This window comes from Stenella coeruleoalba, assembly GCF_951394435.1.
Source record: "Stenella coeruleoalba genome assembly, chromosome: 18".
Taxonomy (NCBI): domain Eukaryota; kingdom Metazoa; phylum Chordata; class Mammalia; order Artiodactyla; family Delphinidae; genus Stenella; species Stenella coeruleoalba.
Window position 1 is genome coordinate 73,337,387 of NC_137164.1, and position 23,068 is coordinate 73,360,454.

General features: G+C 43.2%; 1 protein-coding gene across 1 annotated transcript in view; it reads right to left on the reverse strand.

The window, feature by feature from the left end:
• Positions 1 to 23,068, reverse strand: part of NALF1 (NALCN channel auxiliary factor 1) — a 575,390-nt gene that overhangs the window by 27,792 nt on the left and 524,530 nt on the right. Inside the window, exon 2 of the mRNA XM_079903133.1 lies at positions 4,669 to 4,840. Coding sequence (XP_079759259.1) covers positions 4,669 to 4,840 — 172 coding nt within the window. The remainder of the gene's footprint in view (positions 1 to 4,668; positions 4,841 to 23,068) is intronic.

The following is a 23,068-nucleotide window of genomic DNA, read 5'->3' on the forward strand; positions in this document are numbered from 1 at the left end:
AGAAAATCTTTTACATAATCTTTCTAAAAATCTTCATCAACTCCCCAGATGTGAGATAACAGTTTAGGGAATGTTTTTTCACAGTTGTCAACTCTCTCCTGTGAATGACACGCAACATTAAAAAATTCCTTTCTGACTCGATCAATATGCATATCCAAGTATTTTCCCCCATCTTTTTCTCTCAAAGGATTATTATAATGACTTCCCTTGCCTGAGGGAAATAAACCGCTTTAGGTCCCCTGCAGACGCAGAGCCGCGCCACCAGGGGGCGCCCGTCCTCCATCACTTCGTAATCAGACCTGTCACCCTAACGAGCAACAGCCCGCCGTGTTTTCCCAGGAGGCGGAAATATAACCTCATGCTTGTCACAGCTAAAAAATGAAATGCAGAATTTACACAGAATTCTCAAAATGTTTTATCTCCATTGTCAGTAACCCGCAGCAGATCTTTTACTTTACTTTTTCTTTCAATAATTCACCTATGAAAAATACAGCAGCAAATCAGGTAGGGTCTCTCTTATCCATCAATCAAGTGGCAATTTTCGCAACGTATGTTACCATAGCACCCGCAGCCTGAGATGCTCTGCTACTTCTGTGTTGTTAGTGTTGGCTCACCATTCCAGGTAAGCAATCCAGGATTTCTCCAGGGGATTCTAGAAGAATGCGAGGGAGTGTGCAGGGGGGAAACCCACGTCATTATCACCATGATGGGTTGACAGCGCAGAACCCACAAAGGACTCCACCTCCTCACTCTGAAGACGAAGAAACAGTTTCTAAAATAGCAGAGTATTGTGTGAACCCAGCTTGAGAACAGAACCCACCTCAAAAAGTTTTAGCTCAATAAAGCCTGACATCCAATGACGGGCTTCACCCTGACAGCACCTTGGAATTTCTCCCTAATTAATTTCTCAAACACCCCTTCAGCAACGCCTCAGTTTTATCCTCTAACAGAAAAACCAAGAGAGATCTCAGGCAAAGTGTCTTTCCTTCATTACCTAAAACAGAAGCAGAACGTAACAATAGGAGGAGGCTCTTCTCTCCTCTAGTTTTGTGGTTAAAACATCTGTCCTTCACCTTCAGCAACAGCCTCAGTCAAAGACATTGCACAGCCATGGACATGCATTCTCAGATATTTCGTTTTGTAAAAGTAAGCTACCGGCTTGCCAAGGGTCATAGCAGCAGATGACCAAAATGTAGACATTTAAACACTCCCATGTAGGACACGGGTAAGTAATATAAGCCTCATGAAGAAATGATGCAATAGGTTGCATCTAATAACTGACCCAAATTTTAACTAACTCCTGATTATTTAAAGGAATTTTGTCTGCTCTGAATCCTCTAACTGGTTCCCTGATCCCAAGGACTGAGATGTGCTTTTTTGGATGGATGACAGGAATTCTAAGCATCACTATATATCTAATAAAAGCCTAGATGACAGGAAGACCTGGAGTCCTGTAATCCCAGTCTCTAAAAGATTGGAAAAAAAGCCATAATCACACCACTGGTTTGTCACTATGGAGAAGCACCTTGAACAAAACTGACCCTCACCTGGACAGGATCTGCCGGCGAGCCTTTTGCAGTCACGTGCTCACTGAGTACTTTTTTGAGATGATTTTTAGAGGGAATCTCTTTCCTTCTGGAAGCTTCTGAATTGGCTGTATTTCCATTAGTAGGGAGACCATTATTAAAGGAAGTTGAAGGAAACTGTCTATTCCTTCAACTCTTGATGATAAATGATTATATTTGTCAGCATACAGAATGGCAATAAAATCATTTATTAATTTTTTAAAAAAGAGGAATTACTGGAGGCAAGATGAAGACCAACCTACTTGGTGAACTCCTTTTAGTGAAATTGGGTTTAGTGATTGCCATTTACTCATTTCATTGAGGGGGTAGTCCAGCAGATGTGCTGTTCTGTGTGAGCTGAAACGTGGCTATGAGCCTGCTTCCCAGTGGGCCTCAGGTCATGTGTAGCCAACTGGGGAAGTAGGAAAAATACTCCCATTTCTCGACTAGACTTAGTCTCATTCTGAGTACAGGAGACGCTTCCTTCACAATGCGTAAAAGGTGTGTGAGATGACTCAATACTTACTCCAAGTACACCTGAAGGGTGAGTTCTTTGGATCTTCATGTCTTTCTGTAAGAGGTGAACCTTCAAAGATCGTGTGACAATGTTTGGGAACAAATGTTTTATATGTAAAAGTCTTACTAGTTTCCCTACACATGTGAGGCCACCGGGCTCCTGGGCAGGGTTTCACCAGTGGCCCCGGGAGCTCACTTCTTCCCAGAAGGAGATGTTCCGGGGACCCTGGTGTCTGGGACCCTCATCGGTAGTGGCATGGCAGCGAGCGATTCCCACCTGCAGAAATCTCTCCTGTTCAAGTCCAGCAGCAAAACTCAAGGGACCTCTGTGACCCAAGGTGGATAAAGGATGGCTGCTAGTGGTAAGACCCAGAAGAATTCTTCCAGGAAGCCTGGGTCACAGCTTAGAAAAGGGGATCAATCTGAAAATTAGTACCATTTTTTTGGTCAAAATTTTTCACAGCGCTCAGGGACCAAATGCCTTCATAATTTATTCTGCACATTTTTGAGAAGTAAGAAAAAGAACATAGGCCCAGCTGACAGTGGGGAAAGAAGAGTCAGATTCCCAAATATTCAGTGATGAGATTCTCCCAGAAAGCTTCTAATTTTCGTGGCATTTTCCCCTGGATCCGACAAATGACAAATCTCTCCTCTTTTCCTATTTGTTTTCCTTAATGATGTAGATGAAAAAATCTGACTTTGAAAGACTCAAAGACAATTAAAAATATAAGATAGACTTTCTGCACATGTGCGAAAAGAGATTAATTTCCATGTTTAGCTTTCTGACGGCCTTGAAAGTGTATAGGGAAGGCGATGAACGTTCAAACCTGTATTTCAGATTCAAACATACAGATAAGAGACCAGGAAGCAGGAGGAGATAGACAGACGCCTCTCCCTTCATCTGAGGTTCTTTTCTGCTCTGAGAATCTAGTGAAGCTGTTGACCTTCTCTACGAAAAAAGCTACATGCATGAGAATGAACAAGAATACAACCTTTACATAAAATTCCAGGAGTTTCTCAGAAGTCCTAAAATCACAGACACCTCATTGGTCCTTAAGTCAAGAGATGAAGACCTTATCTTGATGACCATTTATTGAAGTTTTGTGTGGAAGACAAATAAATGAAATAGCCTGTGACTGGTGAATTCCGGCTCAGATTCAAAGGAAGAAGGTGTTAATATCTTCCTTCCTTCCTTCCCTCTTCCTTTCTTTTATCTCTCTCTTCTCTCTCTCTCTCTCTGTCTTCCCAGTAGACAGGAACCATATGAAAAATGATCTCAGCATCAAATCAGTGGAATAACAAAAATAATTGGTAAATCACTTTGCATTCCACAAATCGCTTCCTTACGTACAATGGCTATTGCCTGTGGATGACGTATCTCGTGCAGCTTCTCTATCTGTATTCCTCACTGCAGACATGCCTGAGGGGTATCGCTAACACTAATGTACTAATGAGGAGATGGCGGCTCGGAGAGAATGCACTCATAGAAATAGGAGGAAAGCCCATGTCTCTTAACCTTCATCCAGATATCCTTCCCGTAAGTTTGAGCAGCACAAAAGTCATCCAGTGTGCAGGCAGGCGTTTAGGGGAGAGCTTTGCTGGACAGTCTCTTGACAGCACATCACTTAGAACAGGATGGGTTATGGATAGGCATGGGAATAAGTGCTCTAGAAAGAATCTGATAAATTCTCATGTTGAACATCTCAATATGTCACTCTGCTTAGAAGGGTCTCACAAAGTTTATTATAAGAAGAGGGGTTTTCATGTTTCTTCGTACATATGATGGTGTCTTATCCTTAAAACTTGAAAACTAAACAGGCTACAACTCAAGCCATCCAGTTACAAGGACCCGTAGCACATCTTTACTGAGACAGCGTGAAGCAACAACTCTGATGATCACATTTCTGCAGCAAAGGGGATCGTTCTCACTTGTCTACTCAGCATTTATTTTTAAAAAGCAATCTACTCTTATCCTTTGCGTCTTATTCTACGTCTAAATTGTGTAACACTTATAAATACCCAGAAATTGCATGCTGCTACTGGTGTTTTGCCCAGCCTGCGTCATTTGGTGGAAGAGGTAAACAATTTAACCGGACTCTAATACACACACACACACACGAGTAACTTCAATGGGCATTTCTTCACACTCTCGATACTTATTTAAGATAACGTAACATAACACTTCTCAGAAAATAGACTTGGGACCTAAACTTGTTACCAATTTGAAGAAGAAACATAATTTTACCGCCTTATCATGTCATCTGTTCTTAGGTTAATACAAAGATAAGGCAGGTAGAACCCAACCGACTCTACGTCAAATTTAAGCAAATCCAAAGATTGCTGACGTTTTTCCATTTTATCCTTTTACAGACTTAATAATGATGGTGGTCACAGGTAGACGACACATCACGTGGCATCTCCAAATCAGTTTCGGGGTCCCTTCAGGGCTTCTGTGAAGGAAAGCATGGAATAGTCCCAGCCGAATCTTCAGGGTTACATAGGTGGAAGGAAACCCCCAACCAAACAAACACCACAGAAGCAGCTCCACCACGAGAGGCTGGGTGCCAACACCTGCCCCGCACTGTACCTGTACAGATGAAACTGGAGAGTCCCCCGTAGATAACTTCATCATTGTCGGGCAATATGAACGGACACCTCGTCTGAACCTCCAAACAGTATTGCTTGCAAGGAATTGTCTTTCTGCAGTTCAGCTGTGCGACTTCAAAATACTGGGAACACAGCCAGGCTTTGTAGACAATCTGAAAAAAGAGAAGAATCAAAAATAGGGCGGGATGACAACAGTTCTGACTGATAAAGGACATGCTGTACTGTGAGAAACATGCTAGGGCTTCAGGCGGATCATAAGAAAACTCACACTTGGAGACAGCGTATTCACACAAGGCCAGCTGCAAGCGATGTCTTGGCAACAGAGCAAAACATTTTTTGATTGAGCCCTTAAGAGGATGCAAAAGGTAATGTGGCGTTTGAGGGGATGTAACTCATGTGAAAAACAGTGGAGTTAAGCAGGGCCTGAAGTTTTTAAAATCCAATGATATACAAGAAAGGAAATAACTGTGGACCCACCGTGGTTATTTACTGCAAGGTGCGAGAGCCCTGCAGACACCGGCTATTCCCCCCACGGGCACTAGATGGCGCTGATTCCCCTACAAAGATGCCCCCGCGGGCTGTGCAGAGGCGGCTGGTTAGAGCTTGAACTCCAGGGCACAGAACCAGCAGCGGCGGGCATTTAAATTGATGACTCACATCAAATGCATTAAATACCTCATCGTCCGAAAGCCGGGAAACACCCAACCTAAATCAGACACTTTATGTCGTGGTGTGGTGAGGAGAACGAAGAAGGAAACCTCATCAGAGCCGCAACTTGGACCTTTAGATACTGTGATCCACATCGATATTCGATAAGTATTTGCTTAATTTAATAAAATGTGAAAGGACTATGAATTCACCTAGCTCTTTGCTTTTGATAGGTATTTAGGAAAGTAGATACTGAAAAAAATGCCTTTTTCTAATATAAGGGAACAAGTTGAAACTAGGCCCAAATAAAACCATGGCAAGGTATCCACCATACAGATGGCTGTGACTCAGGTATTTCCCAGACCCTGGGCGCTGATGTCTTCTGTTTACCTGTTTCTAAGGTTAATACTAGCCTGGTAAGATTCTGTCGCCTATGTTCTACCTGGAAAAGTGGATGGTGTACCGTTAACTGTACACTAAGAGGTCATAAACACCTGACAATAATAGCAAGAGTAATAGCGAGTATTTATCAATTTCACTCTGTTCTAAGCAAGGTACGTACATTTTTTTCCCATGTAATTCTTAGCACACACAGAGAAGGTAACTATTGGTCACACTTTGCACACAGATAATAATTAGCAATGGAAGTGAGTGGACAGCCTAGAATTCAAGCAGAATCTAGATAACTCTTGTCAGTATCCTGTGAGGAGAATTCTTGTGTCAGGAAAGGGAGAGAAATAAACAGCTCTGAGATACGTTCCATGCCTCCCTTTTATTTTTGAGGGAGGGGGGTTGAGAAAGTTAGATGTTTTGTGGTGGCACAAAACCAAAGAAACAAGATGATTAACTTTTAAAAGCCCTAAAGGATTTTCAGGGAAAAGCACTGATGACAAATGAATACACCTGTCTTCTTTCAGAAGAACTCCGTAGTGTAAGGAAGACCACAAATCTTTTTTATAATGGCTTAGCCTTCTCCTATGGAGAGACATACGAAGTCATCGCTTTTCTAGGTGTCACTGAATTGTATAAATGATTATCTGACGCTAAACAATAATTTTGGGAAGGAACAAAAAAGGTTTAAGGTCTCTGATGATAAATGACTGGTTCAACTACGTTTACCTCCATTTTTCCTGGAGGGCTTGTACTTTCCTCTCTCTGTGGAAGTTACGTTTTCCAGGTAATTATGCTCGTGAAGGACGTCTCACCCCACCCCCGCTCTGCTGCTGCCCCTTGGAAATCACTGCTGACAGTACAACAAATTGTTTGACAGCTGCCCATCCTACGGTGAATAGAAAATACTCTCAAGCTACAGTCTAGAAAAGGAACAGACTAGACTATTAAAACGGCCTAAAAAAGAATGACATTTTCACTTAATAGCTGGATAACAATTTTCTCTTTTTCTCCCAGAGCGTATTCTCATTTCTTATTTTCCCCCCTGAAACCCTTGAGATGGGTTTGGGAAATATTTTACAAATAAAGAACCTGAGTTAGAGAGAGATTATAGTAGCAAATGGACAGAATTCAGGCCAGCACTTCCTTCACTGGGCCCTGGGGTAGCTGGACCTCTTCTGAGAGGAAGCGGAAAGTGATGACAACATGACAAAAGGTGGGTCTCTGGAATCCTCGAGGGGAGGGTGGCAGTTCAGAGGGGAAAGGTCCTAGGGGTCATCTAGCTAAGCCTCTCATTTTAAAGTGAGAACTGGGGCCTAGGAAGACCACAGTTGATGGCAACCTCAAATCCCTGCCTTCTTGGATGTTGTTTTAATAACACAGCACATTACTGGGAAGGCATCAACTGAATCATTCTTAATGTACCTTTATTCTTTTCTTTTTTTTTTTTTTTTTTTTTGCGGTACGTGGGCCTCTCACTGTTGTGGCCTCTCCCACTGCGGAGCACAGGCTCCGGACGCGCAGGCTCAGCGGCCACGGCTCACGGGCCCAGCCGCTCCGCGGCATGTGGGATCTTCCCGGACCGGGGCACGAACCCGTGTCCCCTGCATCGGCAGGCGGACTCCCAACCACTGCACCACCAGGGAAGCCCTTCTTTTTTTTTCTTTTTTACAAGTCACTTCACCCCAGATCTGCACTTTCCAAACCTTCCCTTGAAATTCTGCGCAGTGGCTGTAATAATCACACCCCAGCCCCGGGCTGATTTCTGGGTCTTCTCTGCACCAACATCACTTTACAAATCCCCTCAGTTTCGCGGGCCTAACTGAAGGTGTGAGGAGAGGAGGGGAGATCCCAGGGAGCTGTGGTCTACTGAACTCATTTCCAGATTCCCGATGAAGACTAGTTTTTTTATTTTTTAAGATAATTCTCAGTTTTCAGGAAAGTTCTGGTTGTAATGGTACAAGCATGGTTGAGAGGAACATCCCAGGAGACAGACTGAGCGAGGGGTCTCTGTTCCCTGATTACGGGAAGTGATGTTAAGCTATGGAACTCTAGGAGGGAGATGCTTTATGTGGCTAGAAATATTGTTCATTACGGGTTATACCCAGTGCCCTGAATAATCATGGTTTTCAGGCTCCTCTTTACAAGTGATGTCATCGTGCACCAGCGTGACGTCAGCATGCACCAGTGTGACGTCAGCACGCACCGGGTCTCACGACCGCTCTTGGTTCTGGGCGTTCCACATGACCACGGCTCACCTCCCGTAGAGCCTTTCACAAAATGCCCCAGATTCGTATTTTTCCCATAGGGGCTTGGATTCTCATTTCTTTTAAGTATACTTGCCTCCCTCCCCCAAAATCTATATTCACGTTTTAGCGCAAGGGAACCAATTTATATTGCAAATATATGTTAGCTGGCTGAAAAAATATGTCGGTTACAATTTTTTATTATTAAGAAAAATGTCAGGTATTGACCGTGGTTGTCATCTTCAAATCAGAAGGCCGTTTTCCCTTTTCCCCCAAGAATTACTAAGGGCTAACTCTTCTTACATGTATACCATGTGTTGATGCGTTTTCTGAGGCCCTTCCCTGGCAGTTCTAACGCGTGAGTGGCGTGTGTCTGGAGCACGCGGGGCTGAAATCGCTGGTTACATAAGCAGCAGTCTGCGGTGGCGACCGCCTCGGGCTAATGCACTTTGATGCACAAGGCATGTCGTTACAGTTGTGAGTGGGGCAGGAGGTCGAAAGAAATGTTCACATGCGTATATCTGAGCGTCTTTCCTTAGCGCTGTGTCAGTGTCTGGTTAAAGCACGCGCGGCACCCAGAAAATGAAAATACGGACATATTTTAAGAGAGAAGCAAGAAAACAAGCCCTGCCTGAGGATGCGCCAGGTCATCTGCAGAAGAATATTCAGAGATGGACAGCGTAAGGAGACAGGCTCCTTGATCCGCCAGATGTCAGCACACCTTGTCCTGCGGGGCTGCATCTTCGCTCCGTTTCCTGCGCCGAATGCAAGTACCTTCCTGTTTTCTCCTGGTGACGCTTCGTGGGTCCTGTGATAACACTCGGTCTAACCCCCTGAACTTCAGAACGGCCCTCGCTTCCTAGCACCACCCTATGTTTTTAAGTCCACCCAGTCCATTCTCACCACCACCCTGGGCTCAGTCCCTTCAGGAGAGGGAATCCGTCTGAAGAAGGCAGGGCCAGCCCGGCTCCACCTCTAGTCGGGTGTGATACCTGGAGGCCCACAGACGTGATGGCAACGATGACAAAAAGCAAATCAACTCTTCAAGCTTTCCTGAATAGAGGATGCTACCCTCCAACGATGATCTCGGAAACGAAGGAAAACGGGGAAGAATTTGTCAGTGTGTCTCCTGCACTGTCCGGGGCACACAGGAAGCCAGCTTCTTCTTTCCCTTCTTCCTCGTCAACACAGTAAGTCCCCTACGTACAAATGAGTTGCATCCCGAGAGTGCGTTCGTTAAGTCCAATTTGTTCGTAAGTCCAATGAAGTTAGCCTAGGTACCCAACTAACACAATCAGCCATATAGCACTGTGCTATAATAGGTTTACAATAATTTTCACACAAGTAATACATAAAAAACAAACAAAAAATAAACATTTTTAATCTTACAGTACAGTACCTCGAAAAGTACAGCAGTACCAGCTACATCACCACTGCTTTTAGGTTTGCTTCCGGACATCCTGGGCTTGAAATAAAGATACTGTACTACTGTATTCTATACAGTACTGTACTCAAGTACACAAAAGCACAACCACTTGTAGAGGATGCACACACGTGACAATGTATGACACGTGACCTAGCTTACGTGATTGGACATGCGAATACGCGTTCCCATCAAGTCTGCAACTTGAAGGCGTGTGTGTAGGGGACTTACTGGACGCCTCCTGCATTGTCTGAGTTAATGACATCCTTGCTTCATCTTGTTTCCCCTCCTCACCTCACTATGGTTTGGTGTCAGCCTGAACTACTGCACAGAAACGTTCTTTCTAAGCAACCTGGCCTCTGGGGTGATAAACGCAGCTGCTAAAATCAGCTGTTTTCTTATCTGACTTCTTGGCAGTAAGGAGCGCTGCTGCTGAAACTCTTTCTTGAAACGCTGGCCCCCGTGATTAAGAGAATCCATTTGCCCTGGGCTTCTTCCTACTCTGCCAGCCACTACTTCATTGGTTGTTTTGTTGTAATTGTTGTTTGTTTCCTCTGCCACTCCCCAAAATGTTGGTGTCACTCAGGCTTCTGTTCTAAACTTCCTTCTGCGCAGTCTTTCGTGGTAATCGTCCACTCTCATGATTCAACTTGGTCTTTAAAACAGTGACACCTAAATCGTTGTATCTTTCTCTCTCTCTCTCACCTGATCTGTCTATAAACTGCGTCCTACATGCTTCTGTTTCCATATGCTCTTTAGTATCTCAGCCTCTGCAAGTCCAGAGTGGAATTCAGCATCTTCTCTTCGGGAGAAGCAAGATGAGAGAAATCTGGGAGTCACCCCCAATGTCCCCTTCTATGCTCTCCCCAACCACTTTCTCCCCAGGTCCTATAAGCCTACGCCCTAAATATCAAGGCTCCAAATGTCTTGATTTCTGTTGCCACTATTATCCCAGCCATTCCCATCGCTCACCCACACGACACGTCCACAGATGAGCCTCTGCGTCTTCAGTCCGGATCTCCTCCCCTCCGTGCTGGTCTGTACCGGGCAGTTAGGGTAACCCCTGTGGGACTATTGGATTCTGTCAGCACTCCGCTTTACATCATCCAGGGCCTCTCCGCAGCACTCCGGGAAAAGTTCAAACTCCTTAAAGGACACTGAGCTTTGTGACCGCGCCCTGCTGAGCGCTGCAGCCGCTGAGCCTCCACCCCCACGCTCAGTCTGTGCGCTGCGGCTGTGGAAGGTGACACGCAGCGTCACTAAACGGCCTCGTCCTCAGCAGCCCTGCACCCCTGCTTCCCCTTCGCCTCGCTCACACAGTCCTCAGCCTGATGGGTTCCTACCCATCCTGTGTGACCTCATCTGTAAACCTCCTGCCTCTGATCCGTAAACCCACCCCCGAAAGCCTCTGGAATGTTCTCTTCCTAAAGACTCACACTGAAGGCGACACTCTTTGCTTGTCTGCTTCCCTTTCTAGCCTCCTGTAAAGGGGCCTCGTGCACTTCTGTGTTCCTGGTGTTCTGGGTGTACCTGGGAGAAACTGACTGTCCATGGAACTGTCCTTGGAAATTCACACCATGGCCTTCAGGTGCACAGCTCTGTCGGGTGACCTGGTTCATGTGAGTGAGTCCACCTGGCTCTGAGATCCTGCACAGAGCAGACTCTAACCATGAAACCTGACGTGCTTCCAAGACATTCAATCCTACGGACTCCTTTGGAGGTATCAGCAAACTCCCTTATCGGAGGACAAATAAATCCTATAGAAAGAAACCTTTTAAAGCCCACTTCCTGATTGAACCTCTCTTTCCAAGCAGACACCGTGGTTTAGGTGCTGAGACAGAACACGGACTGGGGTTCCAAGCAGAGAAGGATGTCCACACGAAGAGAAGGCTCCGTGGGCGGGACTCAGGGGAGGCCCGCAGAGCTGCCAAGGGCGGAGTTTGCTCTGGCCTTGTCATCGGAAATGGACAAGCTGCTTTGGCTGGGATCATGGCAAAAAGTTTCTGGAGGACAGATTACTCTACCTCATCCCTTTCCAAAACAGTTCTATTGTACTTCCAAAAATGAATTATTCATAGCGATAGAAATAGGTGAATGAAAAGCTCCTGTTAGAGACCAAGCTGTCAGGAACTGTGTGCGCGGGCCTCGGGGAAGAAGGAGGGTCAGCGAGGGCCCAATGGGGAGTGATGGAGGCCAGCAGCAGAGGCCGCATGAGGCCAGGAATCATTTCGCAAAACATCTGATCATGGAGTTGCTGAATATTTCACCAGTGTCCTCCTCTTTTTCCAGCTGGAAAAACCAAGAGAGAATTTAATATCTATATTGCAACGGCTGAGAATTGCCAAATAAGGTATGACTTTCCCATCCATTATGTCAAATTGAGCTGTGTTTGAGGTGATGGACTCCTTGAATGAAAGCACCATATCACTTACGCAGTACAAAGAAGCCCTCAAAACCCTGAGTCTGTGCACCGCAGATAAAGCTTTAAAGATGATGGGCATGGAATAACTTCGGAAAAATTCAGGTGTCAAGTGAACAAGAGGACTCAGGAAATATGGTCAGCATTTTAATAACACTGTAAGTCCAAGGTAATAAATGATTCTATTAGAAAAAAAAAAAAGAAAGGAAGGAAGTTCTTTCATGGAAACAACTTCTGTGTGTCGGCCATGGGTGGACATCATGGTGTTTTCTCAACAGCCTTTTCTAGAATCAGGAAAGACAGGGATAAATGACAGCTTCCTTGTATTTTATCAGCCAAACAATACCTTGGAAATGCAGCAGTGTTACATATCCCACGGTCCTCTAGGTACGCTACGTATTTAACGTGGTCTGTGTTAACTATCATCGAAGTGCCCATGATCCTATTAGAATTGATAGTTTTAAAAAGGCAGTGAGGAAGCACCTCGAGATAAATTCAGTCTGGGGCTCCTTACCTTAGGCAAGTTGAGAATGTTGAAAGGGGTTTAAAAAGTAGGGAATCAACCTTTTGAAGGAAGAAATGGAAGTGGGTCTGCAGATAAATCTGAGACTAGTCTTCAGCATGTATTCGTCAAGGAAATGGGAGCGTCGATATGGTAGAGTCCCCTTATTTGGGAGGACTCACATGGGAATTCACGAAGCAGTTGATTAATAAATGAATGAGTGTTATAATCCACAATCTAGAGTATGTTTAGAAAACACCCATGTATTCAGTAGAACAACAATGAGTAATCAGTACATTCACTAAAACATGCAGCTGTATTCACTTTTTTCATACAAGTAAATAGAATGGGACTTGCTTATCACTGCCTCTCACTTAATAGAAACATCCAATAAAGGTCTAAAGAAAGTTAAGGCATAACTTTCTCATAGGACCCCAAGTAAAACACGGAAAACTTGCAATAATAAAGCAAAATTAGTTATCTAACCATCTGATAATTTTACACAGTCTTACACTTTATAGAACTAGAGTATAAAATGCTCTGGGTATATATCTAACTTTTCTACCTCTTTGCAATACAGTCAAGACGTTTCTGTATGAATAATACATGATGACACCCCACTTTACAATATCACAGTCATAAGAGTTGTCAATGAAAACAATAATAATGTCTTCGCTCCAAGCAGGTGCTGCTGCCCCCGGTTGAGTGGACTCTTTGCGCGTTCTTTATTTTTCTCCCAGAGGCGAAGGAGCGCTTCTGATTCTGTCATCCCCAAGTCCAAGCTCAGCAGCTATGATTATGGTTTCTGCTTTATCCTGACACGTCCTGTCCTTGAGGAGCAGGGACAGGAGGGATGGCAGCTCCTTATGGAGACCATGTGCAAACCAGCGCCTTGGGGATGCAGCGGTGCTGTGTGTCATGTGGCCATTGAAACAGGCTATTTATCTACACCTGGTCCTTAGATAAACAGGATCACAGCCAGAAAAGTGCCAGGGAGCCTCTTAGAGTTCATAGCTTTAAAATGTGACAGAGTGAGCACTTCAAAATTCTCATTAGAGTAGAGCTGTAGCCGGTTATCATGATGCCGGAAGAGCTAACTGATTTCTACCAACCTTGGCTTCCAAGGTATCGTTCAATCCATCCAAAGCTATTTACTGAGAGCCGACTATTGGCCTGGCCGTAGGAACATACCCTGGGGAGCAGGTTAAAAATGTCATTATAAGACATTTTCCCTGGCCCCCAAAATAGTCCTGTCAGATTAAAGGAGACAAGGCCAGACGTGGTAGGCAGTGTGTTACCATCAGGGTGCTTTGGTTTGGAGAAAGCAGAGGTCAGTGATGACTGAGGGTGGCCGGCGGTTCTGGAGAAGAGAAGGGGACAGTCAAGACGGGGAGTGGCGTGGCATGTCAGAGAGGGGACTGGAGTGGGGGTCAGTGTGCCTGTGATACAGGACAGGGAAGAAGGAAGGGAAAAGGACAGCAGGAAGACAGCAAGGAGGGGGGCAGATAATAACTATTTACTACATAGGCAGACCTAGGAGATACTGTGGGTTCGGTTCCAGACCACCCCAATATGCCAGTATTCTAATAAAATGAGCCACGTGAAATGTTTGGTTTCCCAGTGCATAGGAAGTTATGTTTATATTATACCGCAATCTACTAAGTGTGCAGTACCATTATGTCGAAAAAATGATGTACATACCTTAATTAAAGAATATTTTATTACTAAAAAGTGTTAACCCTTATCTGATCCTTCAGCCTCTTCTGCTGCAGGGTCTGGCCTCCAAGCTGGTGTCTGCTGACTGCTCAGGGCAGCGTTGCTGAAGGCTGGGATGGCTGTGGTCGTTTCTTAAAAGACGACAACGTTGAGGTCTGCCCATCCTTTGATTCTTCCTTTCACGAGCGATTTCTCTGTAGGATGCAATGCTGTTTGATAGCCTTTCACCCACAGTAGAATTGCTTTCAAAACCGGAGTCAATCCTCTCAAACCCTGCCACCACTCTCAACTAAGTTGATGCACTATTTTTAATCTTCTGCTGTCATTTCAACAGTCTTCAGAGCATCTTTACCAGGAGTTGTTTCTAGATCATGAAACTACTTTCTTTGCTCATCCACAGGAAGCAACTCCTCATTCTCTCAAGTTTGATCATGAGATGGCTGCAGTGCAGTCCCATCTTCAGGCTCCACTTCTAATACTAGTTCTCTTGCTATCTCCACCACATGTGCACTTACTTCCTCCACGGAAGTCTTGAACCCCTCAAAGTCATCCATGATGGTTGGAATCAACTTCTTCCAAATTCGTATCGATGTTGATATTTTGACCTCTTCCTGTGAATCGCAACATGTTCTTAATGGCATCTCTAGTGGTGAATATTTTCCAGAAGGTTTTCAATTGACTTGGCCCAGATCCATCGGAGGAACCACTATCTATGGAAGCTACAGCCTTACAAAATGAATTTCTTAAATAATAAGACTTGAAAGTTGAGGTTTCTCCTTGATGCATGGGCAGCAGAACGGATGTTGTGTTAGCAGGCGTGAAAGCAACATGAATCCCATAGTGCATCTCCATCAGAGCTCTTGGGTGACCAGATGCATTATAAATGAGCAGTACTGTTTTGAAAGGAATATTTATTTTCTGAGCATTAGGTCTCAAGAGTGGGTTTAAAATAGTCAGTAAACCATGTTGTCAACAGAGGCACTGTCATCTAGGCTTTTTGTTACATTAATAGAGCACAGGCAGAGTAGTTAAGCATAATTCTTAAGGACCCTGGGATTTTTGAAATGATAAATGAGCATTGGCTTCAGTTCAAAGTCATCAGCTGCATAAACCCCCAACAAGAGGGTCAGCCTGTCCTTTGAACCTTTGAAGCCAGGCATTGACTTCTCCTCTCTAGCTATGAAAGTCTTGGTCACGTCTTCTTCCAATATAAGGCTGTTTTGTTTACACTGAAAATCTGTCATTTAGTGTAACCACCTTTATTAATTCTTTTAGCAAGATCTTCTGCAAATATTTACTGCAGCTTCTACATCAGCATTTGCTGCTTCACCTTGAACTTTTATGTTATGGTGATGGCTTCTTTCCTTAAACATCATGAACCAACACCCTCTGCTGGCTTCCAAGTTTTCTTCCACAGCTTCCTCCCCTCTCTCAGCCTTCACAGAACTGAAGAGAGATGAGGCCTTGCTCTGGATCAGGCTTTGGCTTGAGGGAATGTTGTGGCTGGTTTGATCTTCTATCCAGACCACTCAGACTTTCTCCATATCAGCACTAAGGCTGTTTCACATTCTTATCATTTGTGTGTTTGCTGGAGTAGACTGTTAATTTCCTACAAGAACTTCTCCTTTACATTCGCCAGTTGGCTGTTTTGCACAAAAGGACTAGGTTTCAGCCCATCTCAGCTTTCAACATGCGCTCCTCACTAAGCTTCATCATTTCCAGGTTTTGATTTAAAGTGAGAGACACGTGACCCTTCCTTTCACTTGAGCACTTAGAGGCCATTCTAGGGTTATTAATTAGCTTAATTTCCATAGTGCTGTGTCTCGGGGAATCGGGAGGCCTGAGGAGAGGGAGAGAGACGGGGAATGGCCAGTGAAGTTGGAACACACACAACACTTATCAGTTAATTTGGCCATCTTATATGGACACGGTTTGTGGGTCCCTGAAACAATTATGATAATAACAGCAAAGATCACTGATCCCAGATCACCATAACAAATATAATAAAAATGACAAATTATTAGAATTACCAAAATGTGACAGAGACAGGAAGCGAGCAAATGCTTTTGGAAAAGTGGTGCCGATATCCTTGATGGACGCGGGGCTGCCACAGAGGTTCAATTTGTAAAAACACATTAAAATGAAGTGCAGTAAAACTGAGGTATGTCTGTACTCAGCTCTTCACCTAGGTATCAGTGCACTGTCTACGTGAGGTGAGTGTGAGTATTCCAGTTTTACCAAGGTGAAAATTAAGATTCAGAGAATTCCGGCAATTTGGCCAAAGTCCCACAGCAGAATACAGCAAAGCCAGGCTGAGATTTCAGGTCATTTTACCCAGCACCTCTACCCCGAGCAAAATGTGTTTCATTGAACCCCACAGACTTCAGGTGTAAACAAATTCTAACTTCTGATAGTTTATGTAGATTGTTCCTGGGTCTTCCGGGGATAAGCTTTGGAGATCTGAACATTTTCAACACTGTGTACTTCGCTTCATCTCAAGAAGATATTTCAGCAACTGCTGTGTTAGTCTAGAGTGAAAGATTTTAAATACAGCAAAGGATCACAGTGTTCGTGATCTTATTAACACATGCTCAAAACTCCAAGCACTGGTGACATGAGTAATACTACCGTTAATGAGAAAAGGGCCAGAATTATGTCCGAAAACAATTGCCTGTCATTTGAACTAACAGCTACCACCAATCAGAAAGCTACTTTTGCTAGCCCTGGTCCTAAATCCTTGCTGTTCTCTCTTTCTCTTTTATCATGTGAACATTTATTCAACTATTAAATTATACAGAACTGACACCAAACTGTTTATCTTTGAAACTGTACATTTTTCACTCTGTCCTTTTACAATTTTAGCATATTTCCCTTCCATAAATACTTATTTATAAAGTGTTCTGACACACACACGGACATACACACGCACATAGACACACACATTCACACACGCACATAGACACACACATTCACACACACACAGACACACACAGACATACACACAGAGACAGACATACATATAGAGACACACACAGACACACACACAGACATACATACAGAGACGCAGACATACAGACACACAGACATACATATAGAGACACACACATTCAAACACAGACACACAGACATACACACGGAGACACACACAGACATATATACAGAGACACAGACATACACACAGACACACACAGACGTACACAGAGACATACATACAGAGACACACACAGACACATACACAGACATACACACAAACACACACACAGACATACGCAAAGACACACACATACATACAGGGACACAAAGACACACACACACACAGACATACTGAGACATACACAGACACACACACATTTTCTCTATAGTTGGCCAGATCCCATTATCATATCAAGGAAAAAATACCTTCTGCCTTTCCTCTTACAGTGGACTTGGAACAGAGCTATTTCTTTTAAGTTCAAAATAAAAACACCTGACTTCTTCCCACAGCCATGAACACTCCTTAAGTTTCTCTCTGTGTAGAATTATGACTCCAAGGGCCTTTAGAGCATTCAGTTCCCTTCATAAAAGTTGTTTTCTTGAGGGTCAGTGAGCGGGGAGGATTTATCACAGGGAGAGTCCAAGTTTAAACACAAACCGAGGCCAGAATAACAGACTGGAGGGGACACACTGGGTAAGAGAGATCAGAAAGCAGTGCTATTTGTATGACATTAAGTCAAGAAATCAGAAAATGCTAGCAAAATTAGAGTGTGATTTTATTCCTTAGAATTTAAGATGCTTTTCCATTGTTTAAAATCAGTTGCAGCCAGAAAATGTCTGTCTTCTGTTACAAGAGCAAAACAAGGTTAATTGCGTATTTACTGGAATTTGTAAACATTTAGATGGAAATTGCTTCCTTCCAGTGAAAATTCGCCAATAACCTGTTTCTTTTCACCTAGTACACATGTGAGAGGTCATTCATTCACTGTGGAACAAAGTGAGTAGGTAACAACATATAAGAGCCTGATACTTGAATTTCAAAGACCTACAGTCTGAAAACTGTTAACGTCAGTTTCCTGACTTCTCATCATTGCTATCCATCTGAAGGAACAGAATGATGATTATAACAAATAGGTGATTTCAGATCTTACAAATGCGACATCTTAAGAAAAGCAAAGATGATCATGACTGACACTTACACAGCACTTACTATGTGCCAGAAACTGTTGATAAAAGTATTACATGTAGTAGTTCCTTTCATTTTCGCAAGAAACCTTTGAAGTAAATAGTAATATTTCTCCTTTTTTTTTACAGATGTGAAAACAATGAGGCCGAGAAACTTTAAATCCTTGACTGACGTGAGCGAGCTATGCCAAGGGGGCAGCATTTAAACGCAGGCTGGCTATTTTCTGACTAGTTTCAGATCCCACGCACCCAGCCATTCAGCTATGGGACCGGCATGACGACTGCTAGATATTTGACATTCACCAAAGCACATGGTTCACGTGTCACTGTACATGTTGTAGGTAGACATTCTTGTATTACATCATTTCAGGAGATTTCTTTTTGGCAAAATGAAAGTATAGACTGAGCAACTCGACATACCATCGGAGCAGCACAGAAAATTCTCTGAGGTCGTGTATCATTCATTGCCAACAATTCTCTTCCTGTTTGAGTCAAAGCTCCAGTCCCTCTCTCTATATCTTCCATTTCACAAAACACAGATGTTGCGTACTTCTGTATGGACTTGTACTTGTGTATAAACTTTTCTCCAATATTTTTTGTAGAAAAAGTATGACCATCTCAGCCTCCAGCAAGCAATGCCGTTGCCTCCAAATCCTGCAGCTCTGATTGGCTGTGAATCAGGCCACGCCTGCTTTTTGGTTGCCTCAGTGTCTCCTTTGAAATTGGTAGTGTTGAGGCAGTGTGTCACAGACGAGACTCTTCATTAGGACTGCGCTTTATCTGAAACTTGAAGAGAGCCCTCTGTGTCTAGCGCGGTGCCTTGATCTATGCAGAGTTATTGAATGGGTTAGATTATTGCAAGCTAAAGATGTTCAAGACACAGGTGTGTCAAACCCCTTCCGAGAAAGATGTTTGGTAAATACCATGCCTGCCAGAAGATTTTAAACATCATTATGAATGAACTTGGACCTTCTGATCAAATATTCTTGACGATCACTTTAAGTTAAAATTCGAACACACTGCTTTTCTGAAACGTCTTCTCCATTACATCATTCAAGTTTGCATAGTACTGGTAATTTTCACGTCTCTATAGACAAAAACATAGAAATGACTGAAACTGTCAACATCCCCCTCCCCACTGCCAATAACATGCAAGTTTTATATGACGAGATTGACAATGAAATGGAAAAGAATATATAATGGACAGATAAGAGACAAGGATCCCAGGGAAGCCATGAGCAATGTCACTTTATTACTTGTGATGGGTTGAAGACGCGCACTTATTTGCACTTAGCTTATTTATTTGAGCTCCAGTTAGTAATACCAACCTCCTAAGGTTTTAGGAAGGACAAAATAACCAAATATATGTAGGGAAAAATAAAATACAATCAAATCTAATAAGACTTTGCTGATGGTATGTGTTGGCAAAGCCCCTGTTTCACAATGCAAGCTCTTTACGTATAACACACTGGTAGAAATAATGAATTGCCTTTTTTATTAACTTGATCATTCCACCAACATCTACTGAGTATTATGTGAAGGGCCTAGGCCAGATACGCTGGTAAAAGGAGTGGTACCGTTATTGATTAACCTGTATTTTTTGGTTAATTTAGCTAAACAGTGGTATCAATGAAGGTTAATCTCAAAGAAGGTTAATGGCAGCTACAATCTATTATAGACTGTTTGGAAAATATATAACACAAGGTAAGGAGGCAGCATGGGATTATGAACATAGTTCCTATCCTTCTACTGAAATAGTCTCCTTATTGCCAAGATGACAGTAATTCAGTGAAATCAGCCCATCCAACACCTCTCTTATGATCTTAGAAGACCCTGCATCTCCTAGAGGTAGAACAGTGAGGAGAACTCAGTGTGAGGAGACGGGGGGCAAGTGAGGGAAAGCAGACAAGGAAAGGCAACCCCATCATCACAGGGAGAAAAAGACCCGGAAGGTAAATGTATACCTCTGCCTGGGGGGGGAAGCTATGACATAAACCTTTCATTGTGCTCTATTGTCATGTTTAGCTCAAACATACACCAAAAAGAATTCAGTCCTTTTGAGTTGTTTACTTTGTTCTTTGAAACGACATCAAACACAGAGGGTAAGATGCAAGTGGAAGGGTTCTGGAGACTCGGTAGATGATGCTTCTGTTTGTCTGCCTGAAAATCCTCCATTTCAATTAGTAAAGGTTCTCTTCTGCCATTTGGTTATCTTGCATGGTTCAAGCCTACCAGCTTCATAGAAGCTCTGTCATGTGACTGTTTTATAGTATTTTCTAATATTGTTTTGCCTTTAGCTCCCAGCATAATACTATTTGAACCAGAGATACCGCAGATAAAACAGAAACCATACTTTAGACACATATACTCAAGTATTGAGAAGTAGTAGTAAACCTAGGTGAGCATATTCATTTTGGATTTCATTTAAAAATTTGCAACGAGGAACTATATCATGGAAATACATGCTCATCTAAAATCAATACGAATCATGATGATGGGACCACGTGCTGCTGGAGAAGCCCTTCTCTCCCTGGGGAAAGGGAGTTTTCATCACATTGGCCCTGTGATAAAGAGAGTGTCAGATCATTTCTCATGCTGGGTGACGCACAACACCTGTAGCATAATTAGGCACTCAAAATCTGTTTGTATTTTAAAAGTGCTTTATATAACTGTTATTATGCACCCTGGGATGCCTTTAGCTCAGCTGCTAACCTTTCCATTGCACAGTTCAAGAGAGCGGGGCAACGAGCCCACGGGCGCTTCACAGTGCATGAGAAATCCAGAGGAAAGCTTGTTTACCAAGAGAAAGCAAAGCTTCCACAGAAAAAGCAGCAGACTGAACCCATGAACATCTATATTTTTATTCCTGGTGTTAAATCAATTCCCCTCTCTGCACCCGGACTCAGGGAGCAGAGATCAGTAAGAACACATTTAAGTGCTTAATTAGGTTTTGAAGGAGGTTTCTCCATTAACATTAATTAAAGTCTCCCTGGGCTCCAGAAAGCTCATTTGCCAGGTAGGGGTTTCCCAGGTTCTCTCATCTTCTCGTTGCTGCCTCAGCAAAACTATCTTTCTTGCCTTGGATTCCAAACCAAGCTTCAAGTATGTGCAAGAAAAACCGAAAAGCAAAGGAGCACCGTTCCGTTCCGTGATGGAAGTCTTTCCTCCTGTGATTTTACCCTTGACAGGGAAGCTGATGATGGTTACCCTGAAATAATGTGCTAGTTGCTGCCCGTGGTTAACTTGTTCCGGAGATGCAGCCTTCCATCTTTGTGGATAGAAACAGTTTTTCATGAGTATGTTAATTTTATTAGGTTGATCCATAAATAATTCTTGATATTCAACGATTCTGATCTATAAAAACGGCAATTTCATATGGCTCAATCTAATAAACTAGAAAGTCTAGATTTTATATAAGAAGAAAAACTACACTCTATCACCAAATCTTTCTTTTTTCCCTCCTTCATCTCTATATGCCCTTGAATTTCAAAAGCATTTCTATATCTATGCATGTGCCCTAGAAGTACAGAATGTCAGCAATTTTATCTTTGGTTGTTGCCTGTTGGGGTGAAAAAGCCTTTCAATCTTTTTTGTGTGAATATATTGACATTATTGTATTGACTTCCGTATGTCCGTGTGTCTTCTCTTTTGGGTGTTATTTATTGTTTTTGCCCTTCAATGTGGAAGGAACAGTAGGAAAATTACAAACTTCAAGATAATAAGTATTTATTGCTTGTCTAGTAGGTATTGTGAAGAATACAAAGAAGACATGAGGAAGAAAAATGAAAGGGAGCCAGGGAAAGAGATAAGAAGGGATAAAAGAGAAAGATGCCCTGGCCAAGCTAGGGAGTTGAGAAAAAGAACCACTGAGGGCGCCTTAGACGCTGAAACCCCATGACAGCTGTGGGTGGGTTTGCAATTTACCAAGTGAAAGCTAAGTAGGGTGTATTTTGAAATGGAATATTGGCAAATATAGTTTTTTAAAAACTATTTGCCCAGGGCAGGGTAAAGAGTGGATTAGAAGAATGAATTTGTGGTCTAAGACTGTCCATCTGACACAAAAATCTTTAAATAAAAAAATCCCACAGTCCCTCAGTTATTTGCGTATTTTGGCTGTGTTAGCTCAACTGTCTTCTACCACGTGAATGATTTTAAACATTCCATAGGTATAATTTGTCGGAAAGTAGTCGTCCAGATTGCGGCTCTCTTAATGGTTCATACAATCAGTGTTTTTGCCCCGCCGTGCTTGAATAATCGTGCATATTTGAAGATGCATTAATTTTAGACTAGACAAAATTGCCTTTACATAGGAGAGTTCCACATAAAAAATCTACGACTTATGTTTTTCACTTCCTTCTTCTCAGCATTGCTACAACCGACTACATTTTGGTCTTACTGGTAGCTCCTTGAGGGCTTCTGAGTATAATTACAAAAAAGCAGTTTTTGATCTGTGCCGAAATGTTTCCCTCGAGAGAGTTACTAATTTTTTCTGTGATTTTGAGCACCAAACTTATCTGTGCATTTAAAAGAGCAACCCAGAACCATATGCCATGGCGTCCAGGTAAAGGGGAAGGAGAATGGAAAGTACTAGGTGCTCTTCAAACGTCGTTTACATTTTCTGCTTAACTGACGACTGCAGACAGCCTCTCTGGCAGCAGAGGAGTTTCAGTGTTTCATCACATGTGCAAGTAGTCTAACATTTTTAAACAATTTAAATTAATTAATTAATTTGGGGTACGCGGGCTTCTCACTGTTGTGGCCTCTCCCGTGGCGGAGCACAGGCTCCAGACACGCAGGCTCAGCGGCCATGGCTCACGGGCCCAGCCGCTCTGCGGCACGTGGGATCTTCCCGGACCGGGGCACAAACCGTGTCCCCTG